General features: G+C 65.8%; 4 protein-coding genes across 6 annotated transcripts; 2 read left to right on the top strand and 2 right to left on the bottom strand.

Moving 5' to 3' along the window:
• The first annotated feature begins 816 nt into the window (after nucleotides 1–816).
• Nucleotides 817–3,230, top strand: SPATA2L (spermatogenesis associated 2 like). Its single transcript, XM_054570225.1, has 2 exons — nucleotides 817–1,134; nucleotides 2,271–3,230. Exons 1-2 carry the CDS (start codon nucleotides 832–834, stop codon nucleotides 3,228–3,230), a joined length of 1,263 nt encoding a protein of 420 aa, XP_054426200.1. The 5' UTR covers nucleotides 817–831.
• A 722-nt stretch (nucleotides 3,231–3,952) lies between these two features.
• CDK10 (cyclin dependent kinase 10) lies at nucleotides 3,953–10,513 on the bottom strand. 3 transcript variants are annotated; one of them, XM_054570228.1, is made up of 13 exons: nucleotides 10,424–10,513; nucleotides 8,507–8,579; nucleotides 7,866–7,937; nucleotides 7,328–7,430; nucleotides 7,152–7,233; nucleotides 6,988–7,055; nucleotides 6,365–6,417; nucleotides 6,177–6,246; nucleotides 5,717–5,776; nucleotides 5,260–5,383; nucleotides 5,051–5,190; nucleotides 4,737–4,789; nucleotides 3,953–4,477 (listed from the first exon to the last, which is right to left on the bottom strand). In XM_054570228.1, the coding sequence occupies exons 3-13, from the start codon at nucleotides 7,882–7,884 to the stop codon at nucleotides 4,380–4,382; spliced, it is 870 nt and encodes a 289-aa protein (XP_054426203.1). In that variant the 5' UTR covers nucleotides 7,885–7,937; nucleotides 8,507–8,579; nucleotides 10,424–10,513; the 3' UTR covers nucleotides 3,953–4,379. The 3 variants fall into 3 exon arrangements, with proteins under 3 accessions (XP_054426203.1, XP_054426201.1, XP_054426202.1); XM_054570226.1 differs by having other exon boundaries at nucleotides 10,386–10,507; XM_054570227.1 differs by having other exon boundaries at nucleotides 10,363–10,464.
• A 2,319-nt stretch (nucleotides 10,514–12,832) lies between these two features.
• SPATA33 (spermatogenesis associated 33) lies at nucleotides 12,833–17,011 on the bottom strand. Its single transcript, XM_054570229.1, has 4 exons — nucleotides 16,975–17,011; nucleotides 16,528–16,695; nucleotides 16,450–16,451; nucleotides 12,833–13,039 (listed from the first exon to the last, which is right to left on the bottom strand). Exons 1-4 carry the CDS (start codon nucleotides 17,009–17,011, stop codon nucleotides 12,833–12,835), a joined length of 414 nt encoding a protein of 137 aa, XP_054426204.1.
• A 176-nt stretch (nucleotides 17,012–17,187) lies between these two features.
• On the top strand, nucleotides 17,188–22,856 carry CHMP1A (charged multivesicular body protein 1A). The gene is made up of 7 exons (XM_054570230.1): nucleotides 17,188–17,297; nucleotides 18,759–18,778; nucleotides 19,806–19,883; nucleotides 20,923–21,069; nucleotides 21,386–21,514; nucleotides 21,921–22,108; nucleotides 22,366–22,856. Exons 1-7 carry the CDS (start codon nucleotides 17,291–17,293, stop codon nucleotides 22,385–22,387), a joined length of 591 nt encoding a protein of 196 aa, XP_054426205.1. The 5' UTR covers nucleotides 17,188–17,290; the 3' UTR covers nucleotides 22,388–22,856.

The following is a 22,856-nucleotide window of genomic DNA, read 5'->3' on the forward strand; positions in this document are numbered from 1 at the left end:
GCGCCGCAGGAACGGACAGACCTGCACCCACCCAACTCAGCTCACCCTGCCAGGTAAGGGGGAGGGTCCCGCCCCGCCAGAGGGGAGCCCCGCGGGTTCACGAGGAGCGCCCCCGAGGGCCCGGCCAGACAGCTGGGCGCGGCCGTCCGAGCTCCAGGGCTCTCCTCCTCGGTGGACAGGCTGCTGGGACATACCACCCACTTACGGCGCGCCCGCCCTGCCCGCTGTCTTCGGCGGGGGTCGGCCCTGAAGGGCACCGACGCCGGAGAGACAGGCGAGGAGGGGACACGCGGCTGGACAGTTGCCTCGCGCCAGGGCTCGGAGGGGCGGGGCCGCGGCCGCCCCCTCCGGGCGGTCCCCAAACCCGCCCCAATGGGATGGGCAGATCACGCCCCCGGTGGAGGCCACGCCCCGGGGCAGCCCGCGCAGGGCTCCCGTCAGCGCAACGAGGGGGCGGTGCCTGGTCGAAGCCCCACCCCGAGCGTCACGGCCGGGACCGAGGGGCGGAGCGGGCTCCCGGCGGAAGCGTCCTGCTGCGGGACAGGCCGGAGCTGAGCAGCGCGCGCTTGGGGACCCTTGGGGACAGACAGGTAACGGGGTCGCCCGCGGGGCTCACGGCAGGATCTGTGGCGTGGGGTTCTCCGCTCGGGAGCGGGGACTCAGCTGGGGGGGCGGGGAGCGTCTCCAGGAAGGGGGCCGCTGTGGCTGCCGCGGTGGCTCAGATGACGAGGTCGCGGGTCTGGAGCGGGGCCGGGGATGCCGGGTGCGGTCTCGGGGCTCGCGGCTGGCGGGAGGGGTCCCTGGTTCCTGAAGCCCTGCCCCGCCTCCAGGATGGGCAGCCGCTCGCTGTCGGAGGACTACCGCCTGTGCCTGGAGCGCGAGCTGCGGCGCGGGCGCGCGGGCGTGTGCGGGGACCCGTCGCTGCGCGCGGTGCTCTGGCAGATCCTGGTGGAAGACTTCGACCTGCACGGCGCGCTGCAGGACGACGCGCTGGCGCTGCTCACCGACGGCCTGTGGGGCCGCGCCGACCTGGCCCCCGCGCTGCGCGGCCTGGCCCGCGCCTTCGAGCTCCTGGAGCTGGCCGCCGTGCACCTCTACCTGTTGCCCTGGAGGAAGGAGTTCACCACCATCAAGGTGGGCGCCGGGCCGAGGGCCTTCCTTGCGCAGGCGTTGGAGATGAGGGATTCCAGGGGCCCTTGGCCTCGGGGCTCAGAGCGCGCTGAGGGTCCTGCCTGCGGTGGGGCGGCTCCGGGCCGAGGCCTCCGTGGGCGATCCCGGCGCTGAGAACACGGGCTGGCTGCGCGTCCTGCCCCCTTCGAAGCCCCATCACTGCCCTCCCCAAAGCGGCTTTGCTGCCCCGGTGGCCGTAACAGTCCTACGACGGGCGCACAGGGGCCACTTGAGGGCCATGGTTACCCTAATGTGTCCAGGGTGTGGGCTGGTCCCATTTATTGAGAATGAAGCCAGGTGGGTGCACCCCAATGAAGCGGGCGGGGGCGGGGGGACCAGATGGGCGCGAACCTCTGTCACCCCTCAGCCCAGGTGTGAACTGGCCCCAATAGGTGCGCTGCCGTCCAGCAGGAGGGGGCAGGCCCTGTTCTTAATTTAGCCGAGTGGGAGGGTGATGTCGTCACTGGGCGTGTGGGCGAAGTGCCTCTGCCAGTTGCCATGGCAGCGGCAGCCTGGAGAGGTGTGCTCCGGAGCCCACGGCTCACGGAGGACACCAGCTGGTCCGAGGTTGTGGGACGTCATTCATCTGTTCAGAGGGCGAGGCGGGGGCGTGGGGCCACGCAGGGCCAACCCTGGGGGCTTGAGGCGCCCCTGGGCCTTAGCGTTGGGCCAGCCTGGGTGAGTCCGGTTCTGTCTCATCCTGGCTGTGTGGCTTTGGGCAAGTTCCCCAATCTCTCCAAACCCATTTTCCAAACAGACTCAATAATCCAGCTTTAGGGCCACTTGTGAGGGGAGGGCGAAGCCCCGGGGCCCTGCCCGCGCGCGGTCGCCCTTCACAGAGCTGACAGAGGCTGTGGCCCGCAGGAGCCCGCAGTGCTCACAGGCCCCCTCTGGACAGCCCGCAGCCGGAAGGCAATGAGCAGGGCCCCCTCGGTCCCGACGTGGGAGCCAGAATGTACGCATTTCTTCCACTGTGGGGCCTGGGACCGCCCCAGTCAGAGTCCCGGGGGGCCCGGTCAGCACAGGGAGGGTGGGGGCCTGGAAGCGGGCCCTGGCTGGGGGCGGTGCTGGGCTGCTGCTGACCGGGCCCTCCCTCGCAGACGTTCTCAGGGGGCTACGTGCACGTGCTGAGGGGCGCGCTGTCCGAGGACCTCCTCGTCCAGAGCTTCCAGAAGATGGGCTACGTGCCTGGGGACAACCACTGCCTCATGGTGACCGCCCCGCCCCCTGCCTGTCAGCTGGTGCAGGTGGCCCTGGGCTGCTTCGCCCTGCGGCTGGAGTGTGAGATCCTGGGCGAGGTGCTGGACCAGCTGGGCACCAGCGTGCTGCCGGCCGAGGCGCTGCTGCAGGCGCGGCGGGCCAGCGTGGACGTGGCCTCCTGCGTGGCGTGGCTGCAGCAGAGGCTGGCCCGGGAAGAAGAGCCGCCGCCCCTGCCCCCCCGGGGCTCCCCGGCGAGGTTCCGGGCCCAGCTGGACCTGTACCGGGACCTGCAGGAGGACGAGAGCTCGGAGGAGGCCAGCCTGCACGGAGGGTCCTCGCCAGGCCCCAGCTCACCCTCCCCAGAGCCGGCCTACCGGCCGCTGCCCTGGGAGCAGAGCGCCAGACTGTGGGGCGCGGGCGGCGAGGCCTGGGGGCCGCTGGAGGAGGCCGCGGGGCCGCAGCGGGCCAGCAGCCCGCCCTACGGGGCCTTGGAGGAGGGAGAGCTGGGGCCTGAGGCCTTCTCGTTCCTGTCGCTGCGTCAAGGGTTGCTGAGCCAGCCCGGGGACCCGGCTGTCCCCCCAGGCCCCAGCAGCCCCAGGCGGGCCGGCCCCCAGCGCGTGCCCGGGCCCGTCCCCACATCCCCAGGCTACCAGGCACACGGCTGCCTGGCCCCTGGCGTCCTGCCCACCTGCTGCTGCCACACATGCCGCCAGCTGCACGCCGCCCACTGCGCGGCCCTGCCTGCCTGCCGCCGGGGCCACGAGCTGCGTGCGCTGCTGGGCAGCACCCAGCAGCGCCTGTGGCTGCAGCGGGCAGAAGTGGACACCCTGCTGTGCGAGGGCCCTGGGGCCCGGCCGTAGGCCCACCCAGCCAGGCCCCGGCCCCTCCCAGTGCCTCGTGGTGCTTCTCTGGCCCTCCCCCTCCTCAGGCCCAGGCCACTGCTGCCCTGGGCGCAGGGGAGCATCCTGGGTGCCGCAGGAGGGCGTGGGGCGCCCAGCCCGCAGGCAGGAGGCAGGGCCTTGCCGCCCCTCCACCCATGCCCTCAGCACCCAGACCCGCGTGTGCTGGGTGCAGGAGTCTGGCCTGTCTGGCCTTGTCAGGGCACCGTGTCCCCAGGGAAGGCCCCACCCCCTGCATGGTGGGGGTCCACCTGGCAGCCTGGACCTCCCAACTCCTGCAGGTTGAGGCCTGGAACACGCAGCCTCCCAGTGACGGGGGACCCGGGGGTGACACCGTGGGCCTGAGCACAGTGGGCCCATCTGAGGTCCTGCCCCAGCCACAGCAGAGGAGAAGTGACCAGGCCGCATGTCAGGGTGTAGAGGCGCCAGGGGCCATGGAAAACAGGCAGCAGCAGGCGGGGCCGAGGGCCTGTGAGGCCACTTCTGGGCACCAGCACTTGGCTGGGCTCCAAGGCCAAGGGGGGCAGGTGCGGCCCCTCTCATGGGTCCCGGGAACCGTGCACTCACAGGACTGGAGGGCGGCGGGGTGCCTGCCTGTGCCCACCCTCCGTCCCGGCCCCTCACGGCCCGGGGCTGGGCGTCACGCACATTAAAGGACATGGAACCAGCCGGCATCCGTCTGGAGAGCTTTTATCTGAGTTCTTGTGGCGCTGACCATGTGACTGGCCCGTGGGGCTCAGGCCCCAACCCAGGGCCTTGCTCTGGGGTCCCAGCGGTCACGACCCAGACTGCAGTCACCGAGCCCCGCCAGCCCTGCCCCTGGGAAGCCTGGTGGCCTGGGGAAGCCACACACCCGAGGCCTGAGGTGCCCTCTGAACTCCGAGGAGCCAAGGGCACAGCAGTGGGCAGGCCTGGTGCGGCCACCAGGTATTGCTGCCCAGCCCAGCCCGGGGGCGGGGGGCGGCCTGGGGGCGCATCACCCACATCGCCCCGCTGTTCTGGGGCCGTGGCAGGTGGCGGCAGTAGGCATCCGTGCGGTCAGCTGAAGCCGCAGGTGCGTCCCGCTGTGGTCTCGGGCCTGTTGGCCTGGCTGGCAGGGGCCGCCCGTGGTCAGGGCCTGCCGCGCTTGCTCTGGCTGTCGGAGGGGGCCGGGGCGGCCCGCTTGTTGCGGTGGTGAGGGAAGGTGGGCATGAGCTCGGGCTCGCAGGCTGCAAGGAGGGGGCTGTCAGCAGTGGGCAGGCGCTGAGCCCCGCCCGCGCCTGCGAGGGCCCCTCTGCTCCAGCGCTACGGGCGGCAGGCAGCGTCTGTGGCCAGGGCCCCACCTGGGTGGGTCTGGGCTGGGAGCCACCTCACGTCACAGGCTGGGGCTGGAGGAGCTCCCCAAGGCTGACCCGAGACCCACGAGCTGGGCAGAAAGGCCTCCCACCGAGAGCTCTGCTGACCGAGCCCCGGGTCCCGGGGACTCACGCAGGGGCTTCTCCTTGAAGTAGGAGCTCTCCAGGCAGTCTCCAGCCGCCGCCCTGCGGGACAGCCGCTGTCAGCGCGGCCCCGGGCCCCGGGGAGGCCGTCCCCTCACACCGCGCCCGCTCGGGCCGCCCCTGCCTCCCAACTCTCAACGGCAGGGGTGGGTGGGGAGGAAGGGTCTGGGGATCCGTGGCCCGAGTGGGCAGAGGCCCGACCGGGGCGCCCAGCCCACGCTGCACTCGTCTGGGGGGGCGGCCCGGTCTCTGCTCTGAGAGACCCTCCTCTGAGGCCTGGGGCAGGTGCCCGCAGGACCGCACCTTTTCTTCGGGTCATACATGAAGAGCAGGTTCAGCAGGCGCAGGCCGGCCTCTGAGAGCCACGGGAACTTGTGCTTCAGGTTGTTGTACGGCTGCTTCCGCAGGCTGTACTGGCTGGCCAGCGGCAGCTTGGAGAAGCCCTGTGGGACACAAGGGCTGGAGCGTGGGGCCCGCCCGGCCGGCGGGCAAGGCGGGGGCTGGGCACTCACCGGCCAGATGTTCTCGCTGGGCGTCCCCAGCAGCTGCACGATCAGGTCCACCTGGTGGATCTCCGAGGTGCCGGGGAGGAGGGGCTTGTGGGCCAGCAGCTCGGCCAGGACACAGCCCAGGGCCCTGTGGGGCGGGGCGGGGCGGGGCGCGGCATGGCCTCACACACCTGCCCGCGCCCCCAAACGTGGCCCACCGAGGGCCAGCTCTGCCCTGCGCCTCCGTGCCCTGGGGACGGAGGACGGGGCTGAGCTCCAGCCGACGTCACAATGGCACGGCCACACGGCTGGGTCCCACAGCCTCCCTGGGGGACCTCGGTGCCAGGCGCCCACACATGCTGTGTCCCTGCACTTCCTCTCGGGACCCCACGTCCTCAGGAGCTGGGAGCACAGACAACGGCCTACTCTGTCCCCAGCGGCTCCACATGACCTGCCCTCCCCCGCCCGCCTGACACCTCACCACATGTCGATGCTGGTGGTCTGCGTGGTGGCTCCCAGCAGCAGCTCAGGGGCTCGGTACCTGCGCACAGACGTGCCCCCTCACGTCCCGCAGTTCCTGGGCCTCCCCGGGCACAGCGGGTCGGTGCCGCCCTCCTGCCAGCCCCCCTGGACAGCAGGGTTGCCAAGGCCACCGGGACCGCCCCTCCCTGTGGAGCTCTGCCCAGGAGAGCAGCACCGTGGGGACAGCCGATGTCGCTGCAGGCTCCTGGGGGCACCCCAGGCGCGCTGGGCCCTGGGTCCTCCCGTTTCACGGATGGGGCAGCGTGACGCACAGCAGGAGGCCTCTGACGCCCGTGCCCCCCGACTCTTCAGGCAGGGCAGCGACCGCCCTCCTCCAGGCGGCGCCAAGCCAGGCGGGCACCGCCCCAGACCCTGCCCCAGACACGCCTCCCCAGCACACCGGGTTCCTAGGGACTCACCACAGCGTGACCACCTTGGGTGTCATTGGCTTCACTGGGATGCCGTAGGCCCGGGCCAGGCCGAAATCCGCTGTGACAGACGCGAAGGAGGCATGTCACCCAGGGAGGGCTGGTGCCTGTAAGGACAGGTCTGCCCCCCCGCCGCCGGCCGCACGGAGGCGTGGCCGCAGAGCCAGCCCCGCACCCACCTGTCTTCACGCAGCCCTTATCGGTCATGAGCAGGTTGGAAACCTTCAGGTCCCTGTGACAGAAAGCGGACGTCAGGGTCCTCGGGGAGTGGGATGCGTGGGGGCAGCTGCCCGTCACCGTCCTGGTGACTCTCAGAAGACTATTCCACGTCTCCTCCTGCGGGGACTTTGTCAACAAGAGGCAGGGGCAGCCCAGGCACGTGGCAGCTGTGGGAGGAGGCGCTGGGGCCAGGCCTGACCCTGCCCTGCCCCCCCAGCTCAGCACAAAGCGTCCTGGCACAGGAGCACTGCCCGCACAGCCCTGCTCTGGGCTCGGGACGTCCCGTGTCCCGCCCCCACAGTCGGCCTTTCCTGCGTGGGCCACGGGACCGGGGAGGCGACCCGGGCCCCAGCTTGCACTTGCCCCGCCCACCCCCTGCGGGGAGGCCAAGCACCAAGAGCCCCTACTGCACCGAGGCCGCGTCCGCGTCCGCTCCCGCTCCCGCCCGGAACCACGGGCACCAGCGGTCAGAACTGGTGGCCACACTTCCCACCTCGGGAACCGGCAGAATGCCTGAGGCCCCGCCCCCCGCCCCCCCCCAGCTCCCTGAGGTCCCGCCCCTCTGGGCCTCCAGAGCCCCCACCTGTGGATGACGAAGTTTCGGTGCAGGTAGTGGAGGCCCCGCAGCACCTGCAGCACAATGCACTTCACCTGTGCCAAGGGCCGGACAGTCAGGCGAGCCCTGTTTGGCTCAAACATGCTGGACAAGGGCCCGTGAAGGCCGCCCCCACGCCCCGCCCCACATACCTGGGCCTCCGAGAAGGGCGTTGGCATGTTCTCCAGAAGGCTGGCCAGGTCCTGCTCACAGTAACCCATCACCAGGAAGATGCTGGAGGAACAAAGGGGGGACCCTGCTGCCTCCCCGGTGCAGGCTGGGCGGCGGGCCCCACAGGGCCCCACGGGAGGGCCCCCAGACCGCTCACCTCTCCAGGTGGCTCCCCACAACCACCTCCTTCAGCTCCACGATATTCGGGTGGCGCAGGCGGAGGAGCAGCGTGATCTCGCGCAGGCTGCTGATGGGGACCCCTGCGCCCGGACACGCCTGAGAGCCCGTGCCCGCAGACGGCACCCCTGCCCCCAGCCCCGCAGCGATGCCTGCCCTGCCACCGCCGGGCCCGACCCCTAGCTCGGGGGGTCACAGCCGTCCGGACGGGCTCCTTGAACCCCGCCTTCCTCCATCAGGTGCGAGGCGGCGGCCCTCTGCAGGGACCAGGGCACAGCCCCCCCACCCCCCGCAGCCGGGGAGCAGTGGGGCGGCGGGCAGGGAAGGCCCTGGGTGGGCTGGGAGCCCAGCCCCCCTTCAGAGCCCAGCCCCCTTCAACCACCACGCAGACGTCCTGGGCAGGGCTGCCGTCCGCTCTGCGCGCCGCGGGTCCCATCCTAAGGGGGCCCCGGTGAACCTGCGCCTTTCTGTCCCTCTCACTCCGAGCTGGACGGGGCCCAGCACCCTGCCCCGCTCACCGTCCTTCTCCTTGTCCATCCGCACTTTCTTCAGCGCGACAATCTCGTCGGTCTGCGTGTCCCGGGCCCGATCTGGGACAGAAACTCATCCATGACGGAATCCAACCCACCCCCGACCGCACATTCTTGTGCCACACAAGGGCCTCTCCCTGAGACCTGGGGCTTCCCTTTCTCCTCCTCTTTGACAACCAGCTGCCCAGCGACACTTCGTCCTCACTCTGCAAGCCAACACCTGTGGCCCCACCAGACACGGGCTCCCTTTGCGCTGGGTACAGGGTGCCTGGTTGTGAGAAGCTCCCTTAAGTCTCCCTCTCAGAGTCAGCATGCAGACCACTGCTTGCTGTTCTGTTGTGCTGTGTTCTACACCAAATCAGGTCCTTCATCCAGATAAGAGAACCCTCCTTTTGCACAAAGACGGCTCCCAAAGCACCGTGCTGGTCTGTGAGGCTTCCCGGCTGCAGCAGTGGGACGCGCTCGGTGTCACAGCGGCTGCGGCTCTGGCTGCCACGGGAGGCGAGCCATCCGACATCCACGGTCACTCAGACAACCACTCGAGCAGGCCATTGCCCCGGCCCCTCCCCGCCCTAACACAGCTACTGCGGGACTTTCCCGGCTCCTGGCCTCCCGTCTCAGCCACTCACACACGATGCCGTAGGTGCCTTCCCCGATGCGGTTCAGCTTCTCAAACTCCTTCACGCTCCGGCACCGTCCCAGCTGAAAGAGAGAGGCGCTGGCAGGGCGAGGATTTGGCAGCTAATGGGACAACTGAAGGTGGTGGTTCACACTTAGCTTGTACTTCCTACGTCTCACTCGCCACACAGCAAGGCAACCACACGCTGGGGCTTTTCGGACGAGGAGAAGGGAATGACACTGGGCCAGACGCTTTGAGGGCAACGCCAAAGACGGCCCGGCCGCTCCCTTCCAACCCCGTGGTCCGGACACACGCTGCCTAGCGGTCGCCACCGGCTGGCCGCGGTTCAAGGGCAAAGCTCAGCTCGTCGGCCGCGCTAGCCAGCCACGGGTGACGGGTTCAATGGCCCCACATGGCTCATGGTGACCACTCCGGGCGATGCAGGAAACAGAACAATTCCATCGCCATAGAAAGTCTACCCAGCAGCACTGGTCTAAAGGATGCTCTGCAGGTGGCAAAAGCTTCCAGATCCTCATTAAGTGTCTACCAGACAGAGTAGCCATGCCTCTGTCCCTACCAGGCAAACAGGGCCCCTTCCTTGGAGCTATGGAACGCTGCTCGGTGGCAGGCAGCCATGCAGTTGGTGGCCATTCCGCAGCTTCCCTCGTCGTTGGTATGACCGTGTGACTAAATTCTGGCCAACAAGGGGCCACCCGGGAGCTTGGCCCACCTCGGGGAAATCAGCTGCCTCTCTCCGAAGGTTCAGGGACGGAGGAATGGAGCCCTTGATGCAGCCCCTCTATTTTCGGGTCTCTGTCCCAGCAGACAGCTTTGCACACCAACACCTACGCGATGTGCACAGAGCGAGCGCTTTTCCTGCGTCTAAGCAGCACGGCTGCGAGGCTCCAATGCGGACAGCGCCCCTCTGGCCTCTTAGCTTCTTGTACCAACCCTCGCCCTCCATGTCGTTCCCGCCTGACTCCTGGGGAACCAAGTGGCCTGGACTGAAGACCCTCCCATGAGCTCAACCTCCCTTTCCTGCCCAATTCCCTTCCTCATTCTCCTCCCTGCGACTTTGCCGCTCCCTAAATCTGGCCTCCTCACTTGTGTCCAAATCCTACCCTTTCCTCAGTTTCTCCCAGGCCCCCAAGTGGAAACCATCCTCTCTGAAATGCCTGTAGTTTTGTCCTGAAGCATCTGCTTTTGCGCACGTTGCACTGTCCTGGTCAGTGTGTGTCTACCTGTCCTTTGAGGGCTGGGTCCCCAGCACCGCGCCAGGAACGGGTGGCGGCTCTGAGAGAAGCGCGGCCGGCCAGTGGGGGCTGGGGGGCTGCTGGCGCTCACTCGGCCACAGTCCGCTACTATCCGACTGGGCGCAGGCCTTGGCCCTTCGGAGCACCGAGTCGTTAAGACACAATCCAGCCGCCAGGGTTCGGAACTGTCCCTGCACGAGCTGTCAGAAAAGTCGCTCAACGCCCCTGGCCTTCACCTCCCTCCTCTCTAGAGAGGGGGCAACGACACCGGCAGACGCCCCGGGGCCGCCGGGCCGATCACTCGCAGCCCAGGGGAGGCCACTCCTCCAAGGCTTCCCACGGGTATTCCCTCCTCCGACTCAAGGGGCTCCTGGGCGCCGCACTAAAACCTTTGAGGCGCTCCAGCCTGGAGCCAGCCCTTCTCGAAAAGGCCCGCGGCTGACGAGCGGGCCCGCCCCTTCACGCCCCAAGGGAGGCCGCCGGCTTCCCCGCCTGCCGCGAAGCACTCTGGGACTGTCGTTTCCGCCTGTGCCGGAAACCTCGGCGATTTAGCACGACATCGAAGGCCCGGAGCGTTTCGGCCCCGCCCTGCCGCCGGCGCGGGCGGGTCTACCTCGAGCGACCCCCGGATCGCACCCTGTGTTCTGGAGGCACTGTGAAGAAGCCTTCCTTACGGATACACTTCAGACGGATCTGCTCCGCCTCCGGCTCAGGCTCGCCCATGCCGAGCGCAGCACCCACTTCCCGATGCGCAGGCGCAGACGGCGTTCCTCGGCGCAGGCGCGTCCCTACTTCCGGGGGGGGCGTTCCGCCTTTGGCAACGGTTACCAAGGAAACCGGAGATCTCAGAGGATTCAGTCCCCTTGATGCGCTTGGACTGTTGAGATTCGCGCCCTCTTTCAATTTTAAACGCGTTATCTGACGCGGCAGGGGCGCTGGTGAACGGCCGCCGGAGGAGGGCAGGCGTCTGCGAGTGTCGCGGGGCCCGCGGCTCCTCTCTCGGCGGCGGGAGGTGGGCGTCTGAGCTCGAGCCCGGGAGCGCGACTGGCGCCCGGAGACAGGGCTCGGTCCGCGGCTGCGGGGACGAGCCGGGCTGCACGCGGCGGCGGCGGGGCCGGGTCCCCGGATGCGTGGCGCTGGGCGCTCGGCCTCGGGGTTCGTAAGGCGGCTGCGGGCAGGCGGGAGGCCCTTGGAGCCGATGGCGTGGGAGCTGCGCGGGGGGCGCGGTCCGGGGGCCGAGGAGGGCTGCCGGGGCTAAATTAATGTGAACGTAAGTCACGACCCTGCTCAACTATGAAATTAATCAAGTGAGTGCGTCAAAATCCGTTGTTCCCATTTAAACTAATAAATCGTTCTAACCTTGTAGTAGCTCATCTTTAATACTATGTTAGTTTCAGGCGTGTAGCTCGGTGGTTAGACCTTTATGTAACTTAAGTGATCCCCAGATACGTCCATTCCCACCTGGCTCCCTCCCCCGTTACTGCGGCGTACTCCGCGTTGTACGTCCGTCCCGGGACTGTTCCGTAACTGCACACGTGGACCTTTTATTTTTTTAACAGAAAGCATTTGTTTACTTTGACTACAAGCCAAACACCACGCATAAGTATTTGTAAGACAGTTGGGCTCACAAAAGGGAAGAACTTCCTGATCCTACCCGTAACCCTCCAGAGACTGCTTTATGAAAAGACGGGATGAAATCCAGAGGTGTGTCCGTCCCCTAACAGCCAAACCGGGAGGTGAGCCTCTGTGGTCGGAGTCGTTCTGGCTGGCGACACGTTTGCGCCCAGCTTCGGGATCTTCTCCAGTGAGGGCGCCTGTTCCACAGGTGTCAGTGTCAGCTGTTGCCCAGAAGGCGGCGCCTGGTCGCGAGCTTTCCAGACTCTCCCCCAGGTGACAGCCCAGGCGTCTGCCTGTCCTTGTCCTCCAGGAGTTTGCCCCAGAGAAGGCCCCGATCCGCGCCCCCGGTCTCTTCACCTTCCCCCCCAGCCCCGACCTCCCCCGCAGCCCTCAGTTCACTGCAGCCTTTGGAATTCGTTCCTAAGCTGATAATGAGGTTAGAATTAGCCCCGCAGTAAAGACAGTTTTTTGATTCCCACGCTCAGGGCAGGGGTGGGAGGGCTACTTCTAGGTCCAATAATAGAAATGCAACGGCTGCTAGAAGCTCTGTGGAGCAGGGCAGGCGTGCTGACCCCACAGGATCAAATCCACATTTGTGTGCGCTTGATTTCTCTGTATATATAGTTGTAGCAGAATGCATAAATAAATAGATGAAATATAGTGACGCTAACAATGTGTTAGTAAATAATGTCAAAGTGAGACTTATTTCTCTGGTTATACTGAAACTAATCAATTGGGAGTCAACTCTACCATTCAAGTGAAGGGAACATAACCCTCATCGACAGAAGTAGGAACTGTGTGTGCAGTTTGCCCCATTCTGCAAACTAAGCGCTAATGCAGCGTCACCAGCCACCCCTGAGCACTGCTGGCCGCGGGGACGACTTGGGGGTCCCCTGGAGGGGTGCCCTCGTTCACAGCCAGGAGGACGGGGAGTGTCAGCTCCACTCTCCTCTCTCCGGGGCAGCTGGGACAAGGCTGCTTCCAAACGTCCCAGTGCACAGCGGCCACACCTCCTGTTCCACATTCTGCTTGTGCGTTCTTAGTCCCCTGGGTCAGGTTACAGCCAGGCCAGGAGCCTTCGGGCCTTAAAGTTCAGCACTCGGAGCCCTCAGCGCCCCCCCCCCCACCTTCTTTCCAAGGGTGGGGCACCTCGTTCCCCACAACCGCCAGGAGTCACGCACGCGCCTCAGAGTGAGGACTTGAGCCGTCTCTGGGAGTTGGAGGGAGACATGCCGCCTGCTGCCTCTTCATTCCTCTGCACCAGCATCCATTCCAGCAGGGGATGAGATTTATTCATTTACTTAAGAGTCACTCTTGCCCTCAACCAAGCTGCCAGCAGCTCTGGGGAAGGGGGGGACCCTCACCTCCGGAAGGGGCACCCGCAGCTTCCCGTGGGGCAGGGTGGCCCCTCTGCCATTGCCGCTGAGGCTCAGCGCAGGGGTGAGCACAGCTGCTCGAGGGTCCGTTCATTTGTCGCTGTGCAAGGCGTAGGCGTCTACAGTGCTGGGGTTCCTGTGCCGGGCATAGGGTCCCCGCTCCGGCTGCTCCTGAATGGTCCTCTGCTCCACGGTGCCGATGCTGCCGTCACTGAAGGCCTCGCTCGAGGCCCTGGTGATGATGATCTGCGGGAGGACAGCTTTCTCCTGGATCGGCTTGACCTGCGCCTCAGGTTTCTTGGAAGGAAACATCCAGGTGCTCGGTGAGTCTGGAAAAGCAGACACCGTCTGGGTTAGTGCCAAAGCACAGGGATTAGATTTGGGTTCAAGAAAAAGAAACAGGCAGGACTGAGAGCCGTCAAAACAGTACACGAACATTCCAAAGCTTAAAACTAGACACCCTCTTTCTAGGACAAAAACAGGATGCTTGTGCCACCCACCACGGAGCCATTGAGCTGCCAAAGGCTCAGGTGACAGGCCTCGGGAAGGCAGGTGTGCCCCAGGGGTGAAGGTTCAGATGCACAGTTTCCAAGGGATTCCAAGCTGCGCGGAGCTTGGTCAGAATGCTGCAGAAACGGCCATGTCTGATGTTGGTCACATTGTTTTTTAAACTTGTTAAGGTGACAAGGCATGCACGGACCTTGCAAGTTCTCAGTTGGTACAAAATACAGAGGCGGAAGGCCTTTCACTGCCTCCAGTGTGCGGCACGTCCCTTCGTGCCTCTGCGCGTGCGTGGACGTGAGTAGTCGGAAGCCTCCCCTCATCGCGGGCCTGTACCGGGCGGCTTTGCAGCGTGCTTTGTTCCCCACCAAACCCTCAAGGGACACGTAGTTGCCTGTTCGCGGCCCCAGACTGATGACAGCGAACAGGGACCCACGAGAAGCTCGTGAAGTGCGTCTTCTCGTGACCTCCCTTGTGCGGATGAGGGAGCTGGGGCCCAGGAAGTTTGTCTCCCCTGCCCGAGGCTGGTGGCAGAGGGAGGTGCTGGAGCCTGGGCATCAGGTCGAGAGCCTCACTGCACCTCAACGTTGATCGACCTTTGATCTTTTTAACCACCGTCGCGTGACTGTGCCTGCACTGGGCACTGAGAGTACCCTTCCTTTTTATTGTTAAGCCACTTTCATCCTATTCTGCGTAACTTCAATTGGGAAGTTAAAATTTTTACATTGATTCATACCAGCTTTTTATACACGTTAAGACGAAAGGTTAGGAATATTTCATTTAAAGTAACGAGTTGATTAGAAATTGCCTACAGAAGGGTCCTTCCCCTCGCAGACACGTCCTGCGTGCCCACGGATGTAGCTGGGGGGGGCCGAGGTCACAGGCGGGGGGCCTCGCCTCGCCGCTGAGCTCGCGGCTTGGCTGGGCCCCCCGCCCCACACACAGGGTGTCCCTGCGCCCTCGGGCATCTGCACGTACAGGGGTTCCCCATGGACTTGCCTATATTCCGTGTTTTGTGTCAGGCATAATCCACACAAGAGAAAATGCACTGCTCTTAAGTGCTCGGCTGGATGAGTTTCCACAACTGCATCCACCGGTGTAACCAACAGGACGCAGATGTCCCATCGCCCCACAGAGTTCCCGCAGGCTGGCTTCCAGGCAGCCCGCCCCCACCCCGGGCAAGCCCAGGCCACGGCCACTGTGGTTTCTGTCCCGTTGTACCAAGGCTTAATCTCAATACTTAGATAATACACAGAGCTCTGGGCTTGCTGGGACCCTCCGTGTCCTTGAAGCTGTTGTGGCATTAGGTTAATTCAAGAAACTTAGACTTCCAAAAGAGTGGAACTTTCCCAAATCGAGTAGGGAAGTTCCTTAGCTTTAAAAACCCATGTAAAAGCAAATGCTCGCGTCCCCGTGGCAGACCACGTTTGCTCCTGGTCCCTGGACGCTGCTCTCCGGCCGGCCTCCAAGACCGGCTACTCGCCTCATTCCATGGAGTCTTGTCTGGCTTTACACAGTCTCTTCGCAGCATTGAACACTTTTGACTAGTCCTCCTTTTTTTTTTTTTTTAAATAGCTTTATTGAGGAACAATTTACATACCACAAAACTCACCAGTTTAAAGCATACAATTCCATGGTTTTTGGTAAACTTTCATAGATGGGCAACTGCCAATGTAGTTTTAAGATCTTGTTTCCCTTTGCGGCCAATCTGCATTCCTACCCTTCGCTCGGGCTTCCCGCTCTATACGTTTACCTTTTTGGGACACTTCCCATAAATGGGTAATAGCATAGGTGGCCTTTACACGCGGCCCCTTGCCCTCAGTGCCGGCTTTGGGGACGGCCGGCCGTGTGGCCCAGCCCGCCGGGCAGCTCGCCCCTGTGGTGCCGAGACACCCATCACAGGGAGACACCATGCTCTTCAGCTTCCTTGAAACTTCAGCCTCGCTTACTCTCTGACCTTCCCCCTGTGTCTGTCTTCTCTGCACCCTCTGAAGTGACGGTGTGACGGACACCCTGGGTGCCTTTCTAACAGGCAGCCCCCCAACAACACCGTCCTTTGCAGGTGGAGGTCCAGCCCTGGAGTCTGCGGGTGAGCCCGCCCTGGACGTGTTGGGCAGGTGAGGCCTGCCAGGGGCAGGCTCTCCTTGCTGATACGAAACGAGAAGCGCCTCTCACGGACGAGACGCCGTCCTGTGTGTGCGCGACACCGGAGCGGCCCAGAGACCCGGGCCCTGGGCCTGCGGGCCGTGCTGCCGGTCAGCGGCTGCGAGCGCCCCGCCTCTGGCCCTTCCTTCCTGGGGAGACGTCCCACCCCTCGGCAGTGAAGCCACGTCTGGCTGGCTTTTCCGGGACTTGCAGCCGAAAGCCTCCTGGCGGACATGGAGGGTCCTCCGGGCCTCCTCCCGGCGCCTCGGGTCCCTCCTGCCACCGCCCGCCCTACATGGGGTTGGGAGTCCAGGCCCTGCTCTCCAGTCCAACAGCCTCGCTGCCAACTGCCTCCTGCCCGTCGCGGCCCCGCAGATGCCTCCCTCTGAACCCCTCTCCCCGCCAGGCCAGGGGTCCTGAGCCAGCGACGACGCAGCCTCGCGGACACCGCCGCCCGCCTTCCCGGCTCCGTTCCCCTACATCTCATCCCGCAGCAGGGCCCACGGGTCTTCCTCCCGGATCCCTGGTGGTCCCGATGGCCACTCCCTCATCGGCGTCTCCCCAGCCGCAGCAAAGGGCCTGTGCCACGTGACGGGCCTCCTTGCTGCCCCAAACAGCCTTCACTCTGGACACAGATTTTTCCAGCAAACTCCATGACATGGCCCTTGTCTTAATGTCCACAACCCACATGATAGAACTGACAGAAGACGGCATCCTCTGGCTGCTTCTGTGCCCTCATCCCCCGGTCCACATGGAAACATCTGGCCACCCTGGGCTGTGACGAAATGAATACATTTGCCAAACTGTGGCAGCCCTTTGTCCCACCGAGGCTCTGCCCCCTCGGCGTCCCTTCGCCCACCGTGCGTCCACCCGCTGCGATGGCAGCGGTGCGCTTGGTGTCTGCGCACTAAGCCCCTCTGGACTCTGTTATGTGTGTATCACTTGGCAGCTTCTCTCAACCTTTACTGAACTTGTATTTCCACCTACAGTTCCGGATCTTCCCCTCCTAGGTAGGGCCCTAGGCCCTTCCGCCATCACCCCCTGCGTCCAGGATCCCCCACTTCTGCTTCCGTTGACTCCACCCCCAAGCTCCTGGAAGCTGCAGCCTCGGGCCCCGCCCCCTTCTGGGTGGGTCCTACCTTTGACTCCAGCTGCCGAGCACGGCTGCGCGGCTGCCCCTTTCTCCCGAGAGCAGCCCTCGGCCGGCGTAGTGTCTAGAGGCTTCTCAGAGTCCTGGGACTGCCTGTCCACCGACTTTTCCTTAGACTTTTGGCCTAGATAGTCGTGCCCCTTTTTTTGCTTTTCACCTGGAATACATGGATAATTAATTGGAACTATGATGTACTGAATCTAGGGCAATGGATCCATTCTTCCTCAGTTGCCTACTTTGGTTCAGAGTGAAATAGGCAGCTTGGAAAACCTGGGGCACTCCATTTCCCTAAACTGCATGTTTCCCCCTGGAAGAAAGGGTTCCCAAGGCTTGGTCATCGAGAGAGGGCCCGGGCGTAGGAGGGGCGGGGCGCCCGGCACCCAAGCCCTCGCGGGTGCCGGCCGCTCCAGGGAGACGGCGGCCGGCGGCCCTTTACCTTTCTCGGGTTTGTGTTTGCTCCTGCCAAGTCCCATAGGGGAGCCCGCCGCCCCGCTGGCACAGCCGGGCACCTGCACTTCGGCGGGCGCGGCGCCAGTGACTCACAGACGCTGCCACCCGGCAGCGTCGCGCGGTCGCCACGGCAACGCCTCGGCTCGCAGGACCGGCCGCGGTCCTCTCGCGAGAGGGGCCGGACGCCGGAAGTAGGGAGCGACCCGGAAGTTCCCACCCGGCGGAGCTGGTCGCCTGTTCGACGACCCTCCGGCCGATCTCGTCCCACCGCCTCTGCGAGGGCTGCCGCTGCCGGACTGGCCATGGACGGTAAGAGTCGCCGCCCTTGGGGGCGCGGGCGAGCGCCCCAAGCCTCGATCCCGGCCCTCGACCCGCGGCTTCCGACCCCCGGCCCCGCGCAGCCTCCAGCTGCCCCTCAACGCCCCAGCTTCGGTCCCGGCGAGGGAGAGCGCCATTCGGGGCCCCGGGACGTCGGGTCAGAGGGCGCCGCCAAGAGAACTAGCCAAGCTCGGGCCGGCAGCACCTTGCGCGCCAGGCCTGCCCCGCGAGAGCCCCCGCGGTGGGGCCTGCGCCCCGGTAAAGGAGACGGCGGGGCGGGGCGGGAGGTGGCGGCTGCCCGCGTTTGCTGGCGCGATAGGGAGGTTTTGAAAATCACTTTGTGACGTGCGACAAGCCACGCAGCCATGTCGGGGTCGCGAAGGAAATTCTGTAAAAACGGCCTCAGAAGATGAACAGCACCCACCCCAACACACACACCGATGTTCGTGTTTGCGCCCCAGTTCACTCTGCCCTCCAGGGAGCTTTGTCTTGCCCGCGTCGCTTTCTTTGGGGTGAGATTCTGCCGTAGCAGCGTTTGGCGCTTGGGCCGCCTGTGTGTCAGGTGGGCTGTGGTGTCGAGTCCCCGCTGGGGCCTTGACCAGGCCCGCGCGGAGGGCCGCCGCCCTGGGCTCCGCGGGCAGCCTCTGCACCCCAGGCTGCGGACAGGGCTTGCGGTCGCCCCCTGAGCCCGTGTGGCCAACCTCCCCAGGAGTGGGGTCGGTTGAGAAAGTGTTAAGCCATCCTAGCAAGTCAGGTCCCAAGGGGCTCAGCCTGGATCGATGGCTCCGCTCCTTGATGATATAAGAGCCATCTCTCCGCTGTCTCCACCCATTTACTTTTGGAGAGAAGAAGTGTATAAGGAACAACACCGTCAAGCGCTGGCTGGTGGGGCTCAGTGTGAGTCGAAGCAGCGACCTGAGAACCACAGGGTCCGCAGTTCAGTTCCCAGTCAGGGCACAGGCCTGGGTTGCAGACCCAGGTGGGGGCGCGAGACAACCACACACGGATGTTTCTGTCCTCTTTCTCCCTCCCTTCCCATCGCTTTACAAATAAATAAATAAAATCCTAAAAAAAAAATACACCGTCAAGGACTGAGCCTTATGAAGTGGGGGCAGGGACTCCAAGGGACCTTTGTAAAGTTGCATGAGTTACAAAGTAGCACCGCCTTGAGTTCCCACCAGGGGCCACACGCTGCCTGTGTGACCGCCGTGCCCGCATGCCATGCCCGCCCTGGAGGTCAGCGGGTGCCGTCCTGGGGTTGCCGGCCCAGGCCAGCGAGGGAGCAGAGCGCGGTGGCGGTCCGTCGGCTGAGGCCCCATCAGCCGCGTCCGCGCCTGGGCTCTGGTCCTGCTCTCTGGGCCTCGAGGGCCCCGAGGGCCCCCTCTGCTCGTTGGAAGTGTTGTTTCGCCCATTTCTCGGCGTCCTCAAACCACAGCCATCCCCTCTTTGCAGACACGCTGTTCCAGTTGAAGGTACGTGCTGAGCGGCCGTGCGCCCCCGCCCCGTCCTGCTGCTGCGTGGACACGGATGCTCGGAGGGACTGGTCGTCGAGTGGGCGACCTCTGCCCAGTGTTCAGCCAGAGCGGTGACAAAGGGGATCACTGAGTTGCCTGACGGCACCTTTCTCTGTGACAGAAAGTTCCAAGTACCAAGGGCATAGGGGACCCCCAAGGCCATGGGGAGGCCCGGGGGCTGGTGGGTCCTCTCAGGTGGGCCGACGGGACTCTGCTGGCAGGGCCAGTGCGAGGAGACTGTGGGCCCTGGGGGCTTGGGCCTCCCGGGCAAGCTCCCCTGCCAGCTGCCTGGGCAGGGGGGGGCCACTCTGCCCAGGGATGGGGTGGGGCCCCCCAGCAGGGAGGGGCTGGGGTGTGTGAGGTGCCCCAGAGCCCCTGGCCGGGGGGCCTGGGACACTTGGCCCCGGAGCAGCCTTTGTTCAAAGGTGGTGGGAGCGGCCGAGGGCTCTGGGAAGGAGGAGCGAGGCCAGGGGTCAAGGAGGACGGGGAGGGACAGGGCTCCGAGGCAGGCTGACCTTCAGAGCCTGCGGGCGGCCAGGCGGGCAGGGTGGGAGGCAGAGGTGGACGTGGCGGCCGAAGAGCAGCGCTGGGGGCGGGGCTGGGTGTGCAGGAGGTGGGAGAGAGCCCGGGTGTCGCCCTGAGTGGGTGGGGTGTCCCCTGAAGGGCCCCGTGTGGGTAGGCAGCCCAGTCCGGCGGCGCGTGGAGGACACAGGCCCAGGGCCACAGGCAGCGTCGGGGGAGAGAGTGCCCCCTGCCCGGTGCGGCGACGGCCCCTAGAGCCCCTGCGCCTGCGGTTACAGACGCCCCCCCCCGCCCCCCCGCCTGGGAAGGGAGGGGCCGCAGTGTTAGGCTCTGATGGAGGAGTGCACCGGGCGGTTAGGGGCCAGCAGGGGGCCTTCGAGAGGTCCGGAGTCCCGGGAGCCCGGGAGCCCGGCAGACGGGGGCTGGCCTTGCTGGTCTGACCCGGGCGCCCGCCTCTGCTCAGTTCACAGCGAAGCAGCTGGAGAAACTGGCCAAGAAGGCGGAGAAGGACTCGAAGGCAGAGCAGGCCAAAGTGAAGAAGGTGAGGTGGTGGCTGCCACTATTAAAACAGAAAAGTTACTGATTTTAGAGAGGGGGACGGGAGGGGGGAGGAAGAGAGAGGGAAACATCGGTGTGAGAGAGAAACACCGCTTGGCTGCCTCTGGTATGGGCCCCGAGCGGGACCGAACCCCAGCACCCCCCAGGCCTGTGCCCTGACGGGGAGTTGGTCCTGCGACCTTTCGGTCCACAGGCCCGCACCCGGCACGCTGAGCCACACCAGCCAGGGCTCCTGGGGTCTTTTTGGTGGGCGTCACTTCCACACAGGGAAGGGTGGGCCTGCCCGAGGCCTGCAGTGGCTCTGTGTCTGCCCCTGACAAGGCATCCAGGGCAGGAAGGGGAGACGTCGCCGGTGCTTTTTCTCGGACGGTCCATGGCTTCTGTTCATTTCCAACGTCCTGAGCTTGGTTTTCCCACAGATTGTGTAGGAAGTGGCTCCTGGAGGCCCCTCCCTGCCCACAGGCCCCTCAGCCCTCTCTTCCACAGTGAAGGTGGTGTCTCAGGCTGAGGGGAGGCGACCCCGCTGTGGGGTGAGGGGCAGGGCAGGAGGCTCTTGGGGTCCCATGCCAGAGAGGGGTGGCAGGGGAGGCTGGAGGGGTCTGGCAGCTCTCAGTGGGGGGTCCCTCACAGGAGCTGAGTGCAGGTGTGGGGTCTGGTGACTTCCCCCCTGAAACAATGGCTCCCAGGGCGGGAGGGAGGCCCGCGAGCCAGCCGGCTGCGGGCCTGAGTCCTTTGCAGTCCGCGTTGCCCACTCTGGTGGTGGCGGGAGAGGCCCGAGTGAGTCGGGGGAGAGGCGGGCGGGGACATGTGGCCCTGCGTCCAGGGCTGTCCCATCGAAGCCCCACGGTGGGCTGGTCTGAGGCCCTGCCCTGGACACCCTGGCCCCTGAGCAGGCTTGGGGCCCGGGCGTCTGCGTTTTCATGGCGCCCCCGGCCCTGCCGAGGGCTGGGAAGGGCGCATGCCGGCCGATGCCCTGGGAAAGGCCAGCGCCCAAGCCAGGCTGGTGTCACCGCGCATTTCAGGCCCTGCAGCAGAAGAACGTGGAGTGTGCCCGCGTGTACGCAGAGAATGCCATTCGCAAGAAGAACGAAGGCGTGAACTGGCTCCGCATGGCGTCCCGTGTGGATGCCGTGGCCTCCAAGGTGCAGACAGCTGTGACCATGAAGGGGGTGAGTGCTCCGCTCAGGCTGCATCCCGGGGCGGGCCGGAGCTGGGAGGGAGAGCCCCCCGCACAGCGGTGCGCGCCAGGGAGAGCAGCGCCCGGGAGCCACAGCGCCTCGCACTTCGGTCTCCTTGTGTCTGCTGTCGGCTGGGTGGCACTCCGTGGGGACTCGCTTGGGGAGGGCCTGTGCGGCCTGAGGGCTGCCAGGCTTGGCTAGGGCTGGGTCTTAGGGTCCTATCGGCCTGGGTAGGGGAGGGCTCTGAGGCCTGGCCCTGGTGGGGACATCCCTCCCTTCAGGCCTGTTGCCTCTCCTTCTGTGCCAGGTGACCAAGAACATGGCGCAGGTGACCAAAGCCCTGGACCGGGCGCTCAGCAGCATGGACTTGCAGAAGGTGTCTGCGGTGATGGACAGGTTCGAGCAGCAGGTGCAGAACCTGGACGTGCACACCTCGGTAGGTCAGCATGCCTGCCCGCAAGCGGGCAGTGCGTCGGGTGGCAGCTCAGCGGCCACCGTGCGCTCCTCCCTCCCCATGCAGTGAGCGTCCTTTGCGCTGAGCTGCTGTGGGGCCGCTTCTGGGGCCCCGGAGCCCCTGTTGGGGTCCCAACAGCACAAGCTCGAGCAGAGGAGGCCTGGGGGGTGGGTGGCTGGGAACGCTCTCTGCACGACAGGCCATTCTGCTTGACCCCAGAGGCTGGAGAGAGCCCGACGAGGGCTGCCCCGGGCGCCGAATGGGGGCTGGAGTTGGGGGGCAGGCGGAGAACGGGGTCTGGCACGTGGTTGTGTTGCGGACCAACAGCCTCGGCGAGGCTGCAGCGGGGCTCCCGGGCACAGGCCTGACGCCCAGACCCAACCCCCAGGTGATGGAGGACTCCGTGAGCTCGGCCACCACGCTGACCACGCCGCAGGAGCAGGTGGACAGCCTCATTGTGCAGATCGCTGAGGAGAACGGCCTGGAGGTGCTGGACCAGCTCAGCCAGCTGCCCGAGGGCGCCTCGGCCGTGGGCGAGAGCTCCGTGCGCAGCCAGGAGGACCAGCTGTCGCGCAGGTGCGAGGCGCCCGGCGCCGCGGCTGCCAGGGTGGGGGGGTGAGCTCGAGGCTGGAGGCGGCTGCAGGGGCACGTGTGGCCTGCGGCTGCAACCTGGAGCCCCCCACGTGCAGGTGCGGGTGGGTGGGCAGCTGAGCCCAGAGGGGAGAGGGCCCTGGCCGGAGGGGCAGCGGAGGCCGCGCAAGGGGCCTTGGCTGCCTGTGGGCAGACTCACAGGTCCCGCCGCCCCCACAGTGGTTCTGTTGTCGTTTTTTCAGGTTGGCCGCCCTGAGGAATTAGAGCCGGGCGGGGAGCTGCCGTGTCCCCCGCATCTCGCCTCTGGGCTGACCCTGCGGCAGCGGCAGCCCCCGCCGTGCCCGGCATCTCTTGCCTGCCAAGCCTAAAACCTCCTGTCCTCTTAGGCTGGTGGTGGGTGAGTTTGCACAGACTTCTGACTTTTCGTGGGTAATTTCTGTGACTCTTGGCCAAGCAGCTGGCGGATCAGCAGGCTTCTTCTGCGCCCAACTCTGCGAGGACGTCTTGTGACGGCGCGTGTGCTGCCGGCCAGCGACCAGTGGGGGGTCGGGGTCCCTGTGCCAGACAGCACCTGCAGCCCTCCCAGCAGCAGGCAAGGGCTCCCCCGCCCTGGGACAGACGCGGGCCCAGGCCCCAGGACACGTGCAGGGCGCCCTCGAGCCCCCGCCCCCAGCATTCCCCGTGCTGCCTTTGCAGGGCGTCGCGGGGGTCAGGCCCTGCCCCCCAACCAGGA

Source organism: Pteronotus mesoamericanus, unplaced genomic scaffold (assembly GCF_021234165.1).
Source record: "Pteronotus mesoamericanus isolate MK-2021 breed Mesoamerican mustached bat unplaced genomic scaffold, CSHL_Meso_final contig_202, whole genome shotgun sequence".
NCBI lineage: Eukaryota > Metazoa > Chordata > Mammalia > Chiroptera > Mormoopidae > Pteronotus > Pteronotus mesoamericanus.